Source organism: Schistocerca nitens, chromosome 2 (assembly GCF_023898315.1).
Source record: "Schistocerca nitens isolate TAMUIC-IGC-003100 chromosome 2, iqSchNite1.1, whole genome shotgun sequence".
NCBI lineage: Eukaryota > Metazoa > Arthropoda > Insecta > Orthoptera > Acrididae > Schistocerca > Schistocerca nitens.
In genome coordinates this window covers 1,063,913,856-1,063,931,925 of record NC_064615.1, presented here as the reverse complement: position 1 = coordinate 1,063,931,925, position 18,070 = coordinate 1,063,913,856, and the positions used below count along the sequence as shown (strand labels likewise).

General features: G+C 37.5%; 1 protein-coding gene across 1 annotated transcript in view; it reads left to right on the top strand.

The window, feature by feature from the left end:
- LOC126234789 (guanine nucleotide exchange protein smcr8b-like) overlaps positions 1-5,309 on the top strand; it is a 96,528-nt gene extending 91,219 nt beyond the window's left edge. The window contains exon 12 of the mRNA XM_049943538.1: positions 3,627-5,309. Within this exon, the coding sequence (XP_049799495.1) occupies positions 3,627-3,941 (315 nt within the window). The 3' untranslated portion in view covers positions 3,942-5,309. The remainder of the gene's footprint in view (positions 1-3,626) is intronic.
- The last annotated feature ends 12,761 nt before the right edge of the window (positions 5,310-18,070 follow it).

The following is an 18,070-nucleotide window of genomic DNA, read 5'->3' as shown; positions in this document are numbered from 1 at the left end:
TGTGGCATCATCCTGCTGGAAAATGACATCAGGAATCATCTGTGGACCTGTGTAGTTTGCCAACATGTAAGTGTGCCCTGTCATTGTCACACATGCACCATGCAACTCAGTGCTGTTTGTGAAATGATGAGTATCACATCTTGGAGTTGGAGAGTGTCTCTTTCTATTGCATATTTACTCAACTACATAAAATGTTGAGTTCTTTCTTCATAATGATTTGTTTGTGTGTCCTCTAGTCTGTACCCTGTATATGAACAATAAATATATTTTACAACTTCACACCAGCTGCATGAACCAAGATGATAATCGTCAGCCGGCCAGGGTGGCCGAGCGGTTCTAGGCGCTACAGTCTGGAACCGCGCGACCGCTACGGTCGCAGGTTCGAATCCTGCCTCGGGCATGGATGTGTGTGATGTCTTTAGGTTAGTTAGGTTTAAGTAGTTCTTAGTTCTAGGGGACTGATGACCTCAGATGTTAAGTCCCATAGTGCTCAGAGCCATTTTTGCCATTTGATAATCGTCATAAAAGCTGGCCACGATATGACTGCCCAGGTTATCACAGAACCCCTGCCATATTCAACTCTTGGCAGCAAGCAGTCTGCAGCATAGACTTGAGACAGCATACATCAATGTAAACTCAGCCAGAAATTGTCCATTGTTCCAGGTTTTGTGGCTTTGGTACAACATTTTCCTGTTACGGGCATTTGCATCACTGATGTGTGGTTTTGGAATTCTAGCTTGCCGTGTGATTCCCAGCTAATGGAGCTCCCTTTGTGTTGTTTTGCTGCTGACAAGGTTTGTGTGGGTGATCTTAAGTTCTGCAGTGACTGTCGTCCTCATAGTTTTTCTCACAATTCTCTTAAATGACCTCATATCAAGGTAACTCAAAGCCCACTTTTGTCCATGTTGTGACTTAACAGATGATGTTTTTCCCCTTTCCTGTTTTTGGTATAAATCTTTGATATGATGCGTCTTGGTTATGGATGCGTCTTGGTTATGGAAGAATCCATCATATAAGCACCAACACGTTGCCCATGTTCGAATTCACTTAGCTCCGACATAATGCACTCACAACTACATGGAACACTGCTCTGACCATGACTGACTCTTGCAACATATTGAAGACATAACACAGGTGTCGTTCATGGTCAAATACATCAGTGCAACCTGCAGACTTAGCTGGTACATGCATTTTCCATTTTTTTCAACAATATTGAAGTCAAATAAAAATATAAAAAAATCAACCTATAACAAGAACTGAACCATCGATATCATGATTAGAAAGTCAATTTTTTGAAGTGTTTTTTGTTTTTGAGAATTGCTTTGTAATGCTTTAGGGAACTGATGTCTATGTACTGACGTGCAAGTTCTTTAAATATGAAGGAAATTGAAGACAGCAGCCAGTAAGGTCCACTTGTAAAATCAGCTAAATTAATGTGAAGTATGAAAGTAATGCTAGGGGGAAAAAGAATTTAAAATATGGAAGATGTGATAAAAGAGCAGTTCACGAAAAGGATAAAACATGCGGAAATTAATTACTGACTAAAAACTAAAGAAACAAAACAGTAATACATTGAATCAAAAAACAAACATAAATGGTCAGCAAGCATACAAGTTGTCATTGGATGCATTCCTAAGCAGAAAAGTGTATGACATACATGGAAGCCCAGAAATGGAGTATAAATTGATGAAAGACATTAACAGAAAAGGGAGGGATCTAGCCAAACTAAACCTGGAAAGCAGACAATGCTCATTTGGGAATAAAACTAGGAATCCAACTATACGTGAAGAGCTTTCTACACTGCTCATGAAGTAGTTTTTCAAGAAGTTGAAGACAGATGTGCAGTGTATAAGCTCAACCTCTTGAGCTCTGCATATAATTTTATGAATTCAGTAACTAAATTTAAAATTGTAACTTTTCTTGGAGTGAAATCAAGTAAGTCAGTTCTATATATTGTTGGAAAACATTGGAGAAAGTGTCCCATTTCCAATACTTCAGCTTTGATGTGACCTTTGAGTAGTTAGAGATATAAAAAATGAAACAAATAGCTGTCAGAGACTGTGTGAGACAAAAATTGTAGGACCTCAAAAAAGGAATCTGAAGACAGATACTGAGATATAATTTTACAAAGTAATGGCTGTTCTCACATTGTTGTAGGAGAAGAATGCTGGGCTTTGACAAAGAGAGATATTAGCGAACTGAAAACACCAGAAATTAAGTTCCTTTAATCTCTGCAGCAGAAAGGATAAAATTGGGAACAATACTTAAGGACAGAATTAGCTGTGAAATATACGTGAGATTAAGCTGCACGGACCAAGAAGGAATAGAAACAACACATTCTGCATAATGAGATTTTCACTCTGCAGCGGAGTGTGCACTGATATGAAACTTCCTGGCAGATTAAAACTGTGTGCCCGACCGAGACTCGAACTCGGGACCTTTGCCTTTCGCGGGCAAGTGCTCTACCAACGGGCTACCGAAGCATGACTCACGCCCGGCACTCACAGCCTTACTTCTGCCAGTACCTCGTCTCCTACCTTCCAAACTTTACAGAAGCTCTCCTGCGAACCATTTTCATTCACAAACTCACTCATCAAAACCTACCTATATACATTGCTCAGTTGGTAGAGCACTTGCCCGCGAAAGGCAAAGGTCCCGAGTTCAAGTCTCGGTCGGGCACACAGTTTTAATCTGCCAGGAAGTTTCACATTCTGCATATGTTGGTGACTAGAACCCCAAGGCGAATACTGCGTTACAAACCTCAGTGAACAGACCGACAACAGCAGTTAAGTTTAATTTATGATAAATCTGGGCAGCCAGTTGATTAAAAATTTGTTTGTTATTGATTTTTAGGACAACAGCCGTGGCTTGTTCTGTCTAAACTGACGACTCCAGTGTTGGGATATTTTTCACTGTGAACTGTGCCCTACATAACCATGTAACTCCTGAGTCTCCTGAGTGTGATTGTCTCCTGAATCTCCTGAGTGTGATTGTAGCACATGTCTATTGAAAGAGGTAGTTTAAATTATTTGTATCAGAGGGAAATCTGACTGAGATAACTAATAAATTATATGACAGAAATACTCGCCAATACTTATCTGAAGTTGTTGAAATGTGTAGTGCTGCTGATACAAATGTATAAAGGAAAAAGAGACGCACTACCTAGCTTCCTTTGTCAGGAAGGAGCGAGGGATAGTTTGTAGAAGATTAAAAAGGAGGGGCAGGTCGTTCAGCAGTAGTAAAAGAGAGACCCATCTGTAGTGAGGATGAGGAGAGACAAAGGTGAAGGGGGAGGCATTTTAATTAATTTTCATCTAAAGCAGACATCAATTTTAGTTTCCTCAATCACAACTACAAAGTGAAAATTGTGGATGCAGCTAGTTGGCCTATGATTTTAAGCTGTCCACCAAGAGATTGTAGCAGAAGCCACATAAAAATTTTGCTCCTGAAATCCGTAGTGTTTATCATGTGATTTTATCAGTTTTAATTTACAAAATATCAATCCCAGTGTAGTTGAATACTGTGCTTATTGAAACTAAGAGTGAAGTCAAAAACTGAAGTGAATATTAATAACCAATTGCCACTAACATTTTAAAGTTCTCATTGTCTTCTTGCTTTATTTTCAGAACATGGTGACAATACTGGATATAACAAAAGAACAGCTCTTTGGACCAGCATATTCAGGGCAATTTCTGTCATCCTTAGAAACTTCTCCACAGTTCTTTCAGAGTGACCAAACATTGATCCTCTTCCTGCAGTCCATTGCTGCTGAAATTCTTCAGAAGCTGTTTCTTTTTAGAATGTCATTTGTCTCTCCTGTTGGTGACTCAAGAAATGCTGACCGCTCTCCAGGTGATATTCTGAGAGAGATGGGGGTCCACGGCTGTGATGCAGAAATTATTAAGTACCTATTCAAGATTGGAATTTCGGAAACAAGTTGAAATATTACAGGAAAAACTTGAATCGTCTTCATTTCTTTATACTGCAATTTCCATTGTGTGCTGTATTTACCCAATTGCAGCGGTGTAAGAATTTACAAACTGCCGTGGTTATAACCATATCATTAAATCTTAAGACAAGCTGTGATAATATTTTTTGATATTTTACATTTAGTTTCACAAGCTGTAAACATGGTTTACAGGAGACTCAGGGTATTTAGAGTAATGTGATAGTCATGCGTGCTCACTGCCTCTGTTTATTCATTTTTGTTGTAACTGTCAGCTTCACGTTTTAGTGAAGCAAATTTAAGAAAAGCAATAGTGCTGGAGTCAAAAATGTGTACTTGAATATTAGCTTTTAGCAGTATTAATTACCATGTGATCTGTTAAAACAAAGACATAAAAGTGCATTACATGGTTTCATTGTTATGTGATCTCTCCATAGGTGATAGTTGATTGTATTTCATGATCAGTTTCTTTCAAGTAAAGATTAATGCAAAATAATCTTGACACATAAAAGCATTTTGGGAATACTGAATCTGAGATTTTCTTTGTCTTTCAAAGCATGTCAATTCCTTTAGGATGGGAAGTAATACAGAGATATCACATAAAAGAATGGGAAAATAATGAATTTACAAAAAATTTTACTGAAAGTCAGGAATGGGATTGCCATAGCTCATAGCTATTGTTAGTGTTCGGTTTGTAAAGATGAGCAAGAACCAGAAAATGACAGTGAAATGTAATTTTATCTAACTTTAATGTGATTTGATGTTAGGTGTGAGTGTGAAATAATGTGAAACCAACCAAGCCAAACACATTGTTTGCATCACACAGTATCCATGATGTCTTTGAAAAATTGAGAGCATAACCTGATGTATTTATAATCATGTTACAAAAGTCATATGTGCAATATTTATTATTCATTTTATAATATTAAAAGTACAAACATAATGACAAATTTTTAATGTTTCAGAAGCCAAGTCTGATGAATAACTGTTGTCTTTAAGAATTATATTGAAACAGAAGGCGATAAGGAAATTATTGTTAAAAAGTTGATGTACTAAATTGATTTTTTTCATTTATTACTGTTAAGGAATTGCTGTTCATTATATATTGTTAGCACTAGAAATAAGTACTCCATTCATTAACCAATTAAGGTGCTAAATAATATGTTACTGAGTACAAAAGGGCTTCCTTGTATCTGTTGGTGGTCTTCCACTGACACGCTGAAGGAACAATATTGTTTGCAAATAATTATTTTAGACATGAACTGTTGTATGTTTATCATAAAGAAGGTAAAGTCTAGAAAATAAATGTTTTCCTAGGGTACTGCTTTGTACTTATATTCTTTATGGTACTTAATATTGCCTTTTGCTGACTGTGATATCATATTTCTCATTGCATTGACAATTAAAAATATGTGCACCATTATACTTCACTAAATTACATTATTGATGTGTGATGTAACACTATAGTACATACATTGTCCATAATTTTCAGAATTTCATGAAGATTCTTTTTCTTTGTAATCAGTGATTGTTTTTCTTAGATCTCATAGTAATTTGTTTTTGTGCTATCCATTCACAAGTACCTTACAAATTTGTGAACATTGAAACATATCTGTACCTGAATGTTCTGGGTGCAACACTATTAGCCTTTTGTAAACAGTGATTCTCATATCAGGATGGGAATAAGTAGTAGAAATGAAATGTACTGAATTTTAATAGGTGGCTCTTCACCAACAGCCTTGCCACAGTGGTAACACTGGTTCTTGTCAGATCACTGAAGTGAAGCGCTGTCGGGCTGGCCTAGCATTTGGATTGGTGACCATCCGGTCTGCTGAGTGCTGTTGGCAAGCTGAGTGCACTCAGCCCTTGTGAGGCAAACTGAGGAGCGACTTGATTGAGAAATAGCAGCTCTGGTCTCGTAAACTGACATACGGCCAGGCGAGTGGTGTGCTGACCACATGTAACTTAATGTAGTGTTTCTGGTTGCAAAGCTGTAACTTTCAAGTGCTAAACCAAATATATTATGTCAGTATACATTTCACTTCAGAATAATTTTTCCATTAGTTTGTGATCATTGCTTTAAAAGCTTGGCTTCACCACTTGAAGTTGTAGATGTAAATATTTATCAGTGTTTTGTTTAACAGCAAATCAGTGTTTTATGCATGGACACCAAGAATCCTTTCTGAATAGATCAGATGATCAAATGGTTTTTAGAAATGAAAATTTTATTTGTTGATTGATTTATTGTAAATTGAAAAATGATTAGTTGATACCGAGAATGTGATGATGAGGCAGATACTAAACCTGTAAATTTTTAATGGCATCTTTGCCACAGTGGAGGCAGAAAATGGAAGGTATGCAAGAATGATTTGGCATTCAAATATGAAAGGGGAAGAAGGGAAGCAGTTAAAAAATATCAAAAAAGTATTGAATGAAATGGGCTGGTAGAATAGAAAAAAAGAGAAAAACAGAGAGTCTAGTTGGACATAAGAGAAAATAAAAATTAAGAGTATTTGTGGTTGTTAGCACCCTTGAATGGGGAATGAAAGGCAAATATTGTGCACAAAAAAGTAGCAAAATGATAAGGAGTCGAAGAGGTTAATGAAGTATGGTCTGGAACACAGATTAAATCTATCAGCAGGTTTTATAGTTTTCAATTTAAGTAAGGAGTTAGAAGTTTGCTTCACATTGCTGCTGACACTCAAGTAATTGATGTGGAAGGGGAAAACATATTTATGGCCACCTTCAATTACAGTATGAACTGTGGTTCCCAATTATTTCAGTTTAATTAACTGTATGTACACTGTAAAACATTGTAGTATTCTCACTAACACAACCGATTCTGCATGCGCGTGGGGGGGGGGACACTGTTTTTGATATTGAAATCCAAAATAACAGAGAAATAAAGACTTAGACTTATTATGGTGAGTAGGTGCATGGCAGAATGTTCTTTTTAAATTCTATTGGAGTGATTATGCAGCAGTTATGAACTTCCTTTGACTAATATAAATAATTCTTTCAAACTCTCACATGTTTTCTACAATGTTTCTTACTTGCCATTGTTAATCAACTGTCTTCCTCTACTGTATAGTAGACTCAATAAGACTATGTATAGCTACGGTATATCATTATTTTTTTTTATATAGAAGACACAAACAGATCTACAGATATGTTCAGCAGATTATTACAAATCTATTTGTTTGCCAGGGCATACGTGATAATTAACTTCACGAAAGGACATTTATTAGTATGATGAAAGTCATGACAGAATAATACCTACATATAAGAATATTTTTGAGAAGCTTGGTGATGAATGACCATTGTGTTAGAAGTAGTGAATCAGACAGGCAAATGAATAAATCCATAAAAATTAAATTTATAAATGTAATTTTATTCAGAAAGGAAGTAAAAAATGAATATTAATAATGTTTATCATCTGCTTAGCACCCATTACAACAGGAACAGCTTAAATAGATCTGGCACACACAAATTTAAAACTCATCTGGCTCTCTGATTTCTGTACTTAAAAAATCATTTTAGTGGAGGAAGGGTTAGCGAGGAAAAAGAAAAAATAATAAATACAGATGTTGCAAGATAACTCCATACACAGAACTGACCACATTGAGTCTTATTGTATTTTTAAGCATAATCTCTTTGAATGTTGGATCTTCACAAAATCTCTGAAAGAACACCAGTGTGGAGATCTGAGTCTGCAGATTGTGGTCTATATTATACAAAGAATGAAAAAGTGAGCAGCTGACTAAACCACATTTGGATACTACATCTGTCCCTCAAATAATGTACATGCAGTTTGGATACTTTAAATAACTGATATAATTCCCAGTTGCAGCCTAATCAGTTACTTATTCTTTTGGCTGACATGTAATTCAAGCTCAAAAGGCTACACTTGACATTTGTATTGCTGCAACTTCTGTTTGTTTGAACGAGTGCTCAAATAAGATGATGCCTGTCTTCTATTAGTGGCACTCGTCACACATTGGTGGGAACTCTGCTAGAGACTCTCATTCATAATGTTGTTGATTATTATTAGTCAAGTGAATAAACTGAAAGGTTGAAACCATTATGTGAGAAATTTTTCTCTGTAAAGGATAAAGTTCATCCATTCCCTAAACCTTAGGAAACTCCCGTATTTTTTTCCAAATTAAGAATGCTAAGCTGTATATTTTAAATATTCCAAGGAAGTACTCTTAATTTTTGCCTCTAATTTACACCAGATCAGGTGACATCAGAGAATAATACATAAGTATAACAGATAGTTTGAGCAAATGTGCAAACCCCACAGATTTATTACTGGGAAGAGTGCAATTACAATGCAGTGCTGCAAACTACACAACCTGCCTGTTAATGATCAATCTCAATTGAGTGAGGAAGAAATGGAATTTTCTTGTCTGGCCCCAAGTCAGTTGAGCTCATCTTCTGTCTCCAATACCCTTTAATGTGTTTCTACACTTCCTGTTATGCTTGTGCCATTTATTCCTATCCACATGTGAAATGGCAATGTTCTTATCTCTTGCTCCGTCTGTATTTTGTGTGATGAGCAGATCTGTCCTTGTTTTGTCAGGGAATCTCAATTGTAATTCTGCAAATAATGCCTGTAGTTATTTGCAGTTTCATTTTGTAGATTTGTGGTAACTAAAACTCTGAATTTCCTTGCTGTCTAGTTTTGTAAAATATCCACAGTGACATAAACTTTGCAGTCTCCTGTACAGAGAAATGTTCAAGGAAACATATATGGTAGCTCAGTGGGAAATCATTATGGTAATCAGTGACATAGCTGCTAAGCAGAAGCTGTTTATCTTTATGAATACAGTCTTTAGTCTCCATTGTTTTGAACTCTTGTGTTCATAGTGCTTTAATGTGATCAAAGTTTTGTTGTACCAGAAAAATGATCAATAATCACACATAATTATAAATATTTTTTAATGCTGCATCTCAGAACATGCACCTTATTTCTGTTGCCCTATAGAGGCAGCAATTGTGCACTTATTTATAATACAGAGCGAGTTTCTTTTTGAAACAATATGCTACTCAGATTTATTTTGACAAAATATACACCAAAATCTGGGTCATTAAAGCACTTACAAATACAGAATTTAAAAAAATGAATGCTATACTCATATAGGTGAAAAGCTTCTGCTTGTCAGCTGTATTACTCAAGAAACCACCAAACAAAATGGTGCAATGGATTCATGTTCAGAAGGACCTTCCAGAGTTTGGTTTACCATGGTTTCCCTAGATCAGTTATGGTGAATGCCAGGATGGTTCCTCTGATCAAGCCACGGTTAATATCCTCTCCCACCTTTTTCAAATCCAAGCTCCAGTTCTATTGCTGATGACCTTTCATCGAAGGAACATTAAACCTTAATCTTCCTTCCCTCGTGAAGGAACTATAACTGTTTTCATGTGTTAAAATGTTCTTTGATGTGTCTGGGAAAGTCACAGTTATAGCAACTTGAAATAATGACCAGTAGGTGCTCTTTTTCTACCTCAATACAGTTATTAATCATTTCTCCAATTTTGCTTTACATTTTAAGTAAAAATAAATGGAAAGATTGTGACAGTCAAGGCACATTATAATCCACAAAATGGCATTGCAAAAATTAGATTGTTCAGTCATGAATCTGTGGTACCAAAAAGTCGTGCTAGGATATAAAGAGAAAACTAGGATAGGAGATGAAGAAAGAGACTATACACAATGTAGCAAATTATTATTGTATTTTTTATTCCATTTGTGAAACAAGTTCATCCTGACATTATGTTAGCACTAGTGGCTAACGTTCTCCAAGATTCAGCCTCCATTCCCAGTATGCCACCAGCAATGGAAGGTGAACAATGCTTCCCAATTGTGCTCACGAGCTGTCAGGAAAAACCACAGACAGCACATCAAATAAAACATCATTTTACACTTTTTGGTCATGAAACATTGCAACCATTTATCCATTTTTGTTGTAATAAATCCCTCTGAGAGATATCCATTAAAGCCCTCCTCTGCTCTGGGAGCTACCCAATATAGTATTTGTTATCTTTCTTTATACAATTTTTGGACAAATGTCAGCATATAAAGCAGGTTATTGATGTTGTTTCTCATGTGTAGGTTTTTGGGTTTCTAACAGAATGAGGCATTATTTTTTATAACGTCTGTGGAGAGCCTACAGTGTGAAAGAAACAATCTGACTTGTGATGTGTGGTGTAAAGTAATGGTTTGAAATCTAACACACTAACTGGGGAAGAGCTTATGTTCAGGAGTTAAAAGGACATTCATCTTCTTTTATGAGTCAATACACTATTGAGCACTTATCCTGTATGGTGATAACTGCTCTTTTTTTTAACAATAGTTTTTTTTAAATATCACAAATACTCTTTATGTAAACATAGAATATTTGTATACATGAATGTTGTTTAGAAAATTTCTCACAAAAAGGATACCACATTACTTTCATTGCTTTCATATAATACGGATTTTAATCGAAAACTGTCTAGATATGCAAGAAGAAACTGAAAGCTTTGAGATGAATTGCAGTTGACCATGGAAAGCTAAAATATGCACCTGGTGTAGAAAGCAGTGACCTATTAACGGAATGCAGGGAAGCAAATGACTTTGTTTGGTTGCAATTTTGGATTTGCTTGTCTGTATCATACTGCAAAGCTATTAATGAAAATGTGTGTTTTGATACAGGTGGCACAAACTACATACTCGGACACTCGTATGTGATGTCTCTACCTAATGATGTAATGTCTGAGTAACATTGTTGTGAGTGTGGCTTGCACATATATTTTAAATTATGCTTGACCTTGCTAAGTGAGACTACTACAAACGTGGTAATTATTTACAATGAGGTCACAACCTAACATTGATACAGATCCAAAGATCTAAAAAACAATAGCTGTATCATATAGCAGTGCAAGATTTCTTTAATGTTAGCCAAAACTTGGGAATCTTACTGAAATGGCCACTTAATTCCATGATGATGGACAATTTTGTAAGCACCATTAAATAAATGTGAAGCTATTTGGAAGTGGAAAATATTTATAATTTGTTTAAACATACAGTATCCTTTCTGTGAGAAGTGAGCTACCTGTATTAGATATGAGGTTTACAATCATCCAAGGCTGTTGTTGCATTCAGAATGAGCCCTCCTATGTCAACAATGGTATCAGTCTAGCGACCTATATCCAGTATTAAAATAAACAGATAAAAGATAACTGGATAGATACAAAAATCTATTCACCAAGTGGCTTCAGGAGAAAACACGTATAAAGGTTAAAGAAATATGCAAGCTTTCAGAGCTATTGGTGTCTTCTTTTGGCAGAAGGCTTGAAGGGGAAGGAAGAGGGATGAAGAAAAAGGATTGATGGGATTTAGGCAAAGGGGAGAGTTCAGAAAAGTTGCCCAGAGCCCTGGGTCTTAGGAAAGTCACTGGTCAGTCTTCTGCCAAAAGAAGCCTTCTGCCAGTGGCTCAGAAAGCTTGCACATTTCTCTAACCTTTATTTATATGGTTTTTTTTCCATTGAGATAAAAGAATGTAATGTCTAGTAAGCTGTGCTTTCTACTCAATCACTTTGTACTGAGAGTTATGTAAGAGATATTTCTACAGACAAGTTGCTGAATGACTGTAAGACAGAAAAGTGTGTCTGTTGGCCTGTACACTATACTTATAAAAGTCAGTTTGAATAAAGTGTTTATTTTTCACATCAGTCTCTAAACATTAGTTTCATGTGACATGTCATGTATACTAGTCCCTTTTTACTCTTTTCTAGGATTATTACATTGTTGAAAAGTGTGTAGGTTAATAATAAAAACAGTTTTATGCAATTACTAGTTTTGGCCTTAAGACTTACCTAATACATCATTTGTTTGCTCTCTAATAACAAATTTCTACATTATTTTAGAGATGTCAGCCATTATAATAAACTACCAGTGTGTGATAAACTATTACATAAGGACTTGCCATTATTCTACTTTGAAGGAAATGTATGAAACTTGTACTAACATATCATCTGCATTATCCACTAATAAAGTTCTGACAAGAATAATATGAAAATAGTTTTTTTCTGTTTTCCACTGGTTGCTTTAATATGACAAATTGAAACAGAAATAAATAGAATGTGCCACATCAGGAATGTATAAGTTTCGATTAAGTAGAAATTGTAGTGTTTGTCTTTAATGTGCTATGTGGAAGCCAGGGTATGGTCTCGACTGTAGCAGAAGAAATAGCTGTATGAAGGTCAGAAAATAACACACCTTCTTCAGCAATATGATGATTGACAGTCATGCTGATGACTGGCAGTGAGTGGTGGACAGCTAATAAGGCATCCCTTATTGAGTTAGAGTTTTGTTCATGTTAGGTACAGAGGTGTGGTTGTCGCTGGAGGAGGTTATGACGGTGATTAGTGGTGTAGGGCACCGAACAGTGAGGTTATCATTATCCACCTGGAGGAGAGGCTATTGACCCCAGGATGAAATAGTGAGCCACAGAGCTTTGGCAAGCCACTGTCAGTAGGTACACCTGGGCACTGGCTTGCATAAGAAGTGTCACCCATTGGAGTCGGCAAGACTGGTGGTCTGATTTGTGGATGGGGGTATTTACAAGAGTATGCTGGCCAGTGCTGCTCCAATAACAGTACTCCCATCACAGAAGAGGCAAGAAGTTGTAGTAGCTGGGTATTGCCATTGGGTGGTGACAAATTATTCATTCTGATCTTCTTCTTTAGTCACTTTTGAAGGAGCGTAGCTGGAACTGTAGTATTGCTCAGCTTCATCCTACAGAGATGCTGGCGTGCGTATTCTGTTTGATGAGCCTTCTGGATGAGTGCTCTTGCACTCAGAATACATCTTCTCACTTCATAGTGCGTAGTCACCACAATGATGACACCTCTTTCCCTATGACGTTGTTTTTCTGCATTGGTGCTAGACAGTTCAGTGCCACAGACTAGGGTGTGGTGCAACACTTGACCCTTCTTCTATGAAATCCGGTCTCCAGATTTGTAGGTGCTTACATCTCTGGACAAAGACATGTGAACACATTCTACAAGTTGACATAATAATACAGACTGAATATATGTTTATCCTCTTCCGTCTCTCCTCCTAGTTAGCATACACCACATGGTTCATTGACTAATATTTAACCTACATTATTCTTTAAGTTCGGGGCTTTATTGTGAAAAACTTACAAAAAAATTATGATTCATAGTACTGCCCATCACTGGCCACTACATTCTCCCATCTTTCGGATAGCATACGAATCCTGTGGCAGAAAGACTGGGCGTCTTTTGTGGGGATCCATGAATCAATTCAATTTTGCACGTGTTCGTATGATCGGAAGTGCTGGTCAGGCAGACTGTGTGAAACAGATCGAAAAAGGTGGTAATCAGAGAGAGCAACATATGGAGAATATGACAGGAGGGATAGGATTTCTCATTTCAACATTTCCATGTATATTTTGACAGGTTTTGCGACATGGAGTCGACCCATGACCTGCTGCAAAATTACCTTTACATGTCTATCGCTGTATTGTGGCCATTTGTGTTTCAGTGCTGGGCTCGAACACATCAATTGCTTTCGATAATGATGTCCTGTGACTGTCTTCACTGTTTCAGTAGCTACAAAAATGTTCTGCCTTCCACTGCCATGCCAGTCTTCAACATCAGTATCACTGTTCTTAAGGTGTTGAAAATATTCTCAGCACTTTCTTCCACTAATAGTTCCCTCACCATTGGTCTTACCTAGCATTTTAAGAGCCAAAGTCGCAGATTTCTTCATGTTAAAGCAGAAAATTAAAACTTCCCGCAAATGGCGAGGAATGGGTACATAAGTTGACATACTTAATCGAGAATAACCTTATGATGCAATCAGAAATCGACTAATATTTTTATGGCATTATGTTTACAGATGACTAAGCTTATTGTATTACACCTATGACCAACCACCCGAACCGCACTTTCCGCTACTGCCATCCATCGCAAAATGGCGGAAGCAAAGTTGTAGACCTAATAGTACAGTACAATTATCAAAACTCTTTTTTTCTCAGAAAATTTCTTTAATAAATCGTTTCACAGGAAATAGTTCCATTCAGTTGTTCCTCATGTTTGGTATCCCTCCTTGTTTACCAGGTGGCTTATTATTTAATTAGTCACTATTTGTCATGGTTAATCCAGTCCATTGGTAGCTGATGAAATGTGAGTTCACAGGACTGGGTGGTTTTCTATCAAGGGTAGATGCAGGATGCACAAAGCAAAAGCAGAATCACTACCATATCTTTTTTGAGACTGTGCTGTTTATCATGATACTGCCACACATGCTGAAACATTAGCTGAGCAGTAATATGTCCTTGCCGTGAAGCTATAAACTCATTGAACGAGTGTAAGATGTCTGGTTTCCAGGTGTCTTTTAAATAGGTCATGTTCTGCATTATCAACATGTCTAATGGTCCTTCTGGCCGGTACAATGAAGGTTTGTGTCAAGTATATTATGATTTGCTCCAGTGAAGATAATTGGGAGACGGAATGCTGTGCCCTCTATATCATAGGGAATACCATTGATTAATATTCCGCTAGTTTTTAAACCTACCTTCATCACTCCTTTGCACCATCCGTATTTGTAACAGTTTACTGTCATTCCAGTGTACACCAACCCTTTGAATGTATGGGTGTGTTGTCAGCATTTCCCTCCGGCATCTTTCCATTTCTGTTTTACCCTAAGAACAATGCATTTTACATGTTTGTGTACTGGTTTGGAACATCCTCAATGGGCATACTGTGATTCTCTCTCCCTCTGGCGCAAGTGTAGCTCATCATTTTCCTTCCCCTCTCAAAAATCTGGGCTTATACAACTAATTAATACATTAACAATGTATTAGAATAGCTACTGTTTGCTAAAGTTTTTCAAAATTTCCTTGAAATGCTCTTACTATTTACTTGTTAACACTAGTACACAAATCAGATAATGTTATCTAAACAACACTTCCACGATCACTAAAGCTTAGTAACGCCTGTCCAGAAATTCAGTATTTAAAACAAAATCAGAGCATGAAACAAGATTGATAAAAATAAAAAACTAAACCTTGTATTGTTTGCACAGCTCACCCAGATTTGATGTTCAGCTTGCCTCATTGTGTTGTTAATTGCACTATGCTGCTATCACCCTCGGTGAAACAGTGAAGTACTGGCACTGCTGTTTTGATCTGGAAATCACCTGCGACACCAGTCACTATGGGCTCCTCAAAATTTTCTTGACAGTTTTTTGTGAAAAACAAGTTTTTCTTCTTACGCATGAACTTCTGGTACTCTTCCGTGTTAATGTTCATGAATGTTCACTTTTTTTTACGCTCAATGGTTAATAACACATTTTCTTGGAAACTTTAAATTTTCAGTTAACTTTAAGGAATAAACGGTTATCACTTGAATTACTTTTCTTCTCTATCCAAAACATATTTACTGTCTCCAAATATTTTGTCTAGTATTTACTTTTCTCTTATATTTTATCGTTCAAATCTTTCACCCACTGTAATTCACATCCGCACAAATGCAGTGGTTTGATTGCTTCAAACATCGGATTGTTACAGTTGTCATATCCATATGTCGCTAGCTTGACCGTGTGCTTCAATCTTCGACTTCATCACGAAAGCTGCAATAACTATTTTAATTCCAAAAAAATGTTATTTCTTGAAAACCACATTTTAGGAATAAACTTTCCACACCATTTACAGCCTGATATGTGATAGAGTTTCCCATATGCATTTTAGATAAATTGATATCTAACTCTCACCAATTGGATATGTTATGCTCTCACATACAAGATTGATATCAATCTCAAATATTCATGTATCTTGCATTTTAACATGTATCTATTGTTGATACAATAGTTCTTGGAAAGTGTATGCACCTCCAGAGGGGGGTGGTGATCCAAGGAATATTTCTTGCCTTATCTAAGCAGTTATTTCCTCTCACTAAATTGCTGCTATTGCTGTCCCATTCTGGAGACACACGTTGTTCCTCAATTTAATTCACAATTGACGATAAAAATAAAAAACAACATACAATATCTGCACATTTATATTAGACATAGTATTGCAGAAGAATATGAGTAGCACCGTGGTGTAGTGGTTATGATACTAAACTGTTACATGGAGGATCATGAGTTAAAAACTCACCTGGACTGTACAATTTTAATTTCTATATTCGGTTCGAATGCATTCTACTAATATCCACAAATGTCAAGAAACATTGTATTGGAATGTTCTGTAGCTGTATATACACTGTATGTGTTCGGGCCGGAGGCAGTTTGCTCCACGCTCTTGTATGTGCAAGTGCTGAATAGACCTTCGTTAAGCTAGTGTTTGTCATTCATCTAATTACGCCTTCTTCTACGTGACATTATTTTGATGGAGGTGCTGGGTATTGGAACTTTTTATAGCGCACATTATCGATGACACAGTGGCTCCCATCAGGCCACGACAGAGCTGCTGTTTACATGGCGAGAAACCCGAGTTCAACAGATCACAATCTACCAGAGACAGAAGAAGAAGAAGAAGAAGAAGAAGAAGAAGAAGAGGACATTACTATGACAGCAACTGTGTGCCACCAAATGAGACATCCTTCCAGGTTCTCTGGTGACGACGGCCAATATCCAAACAAGAGGCTGAAGTTATATGAGCATATAGCCAAATTTTACAAATGGGATGACGCCGTGTGTTTGGCTAATGTATTTTTCTAATTGGAGGTCACTGCCATGCAATGGTATGAGAACAACGAGGAGAAGTTCACAAGCTGGGAAGTATTCCATGAGGAACTGCGCAAGTATTTTGGCGGCACACAATTACAGAAGTGCAAAGCTGAAGATAAATTAAAGTGCAGGGCACAGCGTCCACGAGAAACTACAGCATCCTACGTCTTGGAGCTGTGTAAAATAGTGGATCCTAGAATGAAGGAGGAAGATAAGGTTGCACATCTCATGAAGGGTGTAGCTGAGGACATGTATCAAGCCCGACTCCTGAAGGAGGTTTCGACAGCAGACTTCATAAAATGGTGCCAGTATATCGAGACAATGCATCAAAAAAGAATTACACGCAAGAAGTTTGAACGGCTTCCAAACATCATATCGATGTCTGTGATGGAGGAAGCAACTGATTTCACAAATGTTCTTCATCAGATAGTGAGAGAGGAAGTTCAGAAGCCACTTGGATTGCACAGTGAGCAAAGAAACCGAAACGCCTCAAGAGGTCATAAGGGAGGAAGTGGAACAGACATTGAACCCAATCTCTCGACCTTCATTTCCCTTTAAAACGGTGAAAACGTCGAGACCAAGGTGAAGTTACGTTCCTACAATGTCGCATGAGGAACCTGGGGGCACCAAGGAAGACTGACATCTGGAGGACCCAGGATAACCAACCAGTATGTTTCCACTGTGGACAATCGGGACATGTGGTGCACTATTGTCGAGAAAGGCGGCGGATATTTGATGATACCCATGCTAGAAGGCAGCAGACCAATCTTAGCCGACGCCAACTCTGGGATGACGAAGATGAACAAGAAGATGTGGGTGCAGGTTGACATCTCTGCAAGCTAGTCGCTGGACAGGATGCTCCCCAACAGGCTGATCAAGGTCTCCATTGCCGCTTCGAAGCTCCAGCCGATCACCTAGCCGCCGCAACCTGGAAGACTAAAGGGTGCGACCTTCCTTGGAGGTGAGGCCGCCGAAGAGAAAAATCCTCCACCATCAATCACTACAAAAATGATTGGGAACTATGTCGATATCCTCATGGATGGCTGACCAGTCCAAGCTCTTGTGGACTCTGGAGCATCATATTCAGTCATTTCAGGGAAGTACCATCGCCATTTGTGGAAAACCATATTTGTTGACAACAAAACATCTCTGCTGAAGGTGGCTAATGGGGAAATATGTAAAACGTACAGGAAGATGTGTTGTTCGTGTGGGTCTAAGTGGCCATGCACAGCCCTTAGAATTCATTGTCTTGCAAGAGTGTAGTCATGTCGTCATTCCCGGATGGGACTTTTTGAAAGCTTCTCAGGCAATTATAGATCGTGGTCACTCGAAGATTATGCTAGACGAGATGAGATACTGTGGACAGGAAGATGCGCATCCGA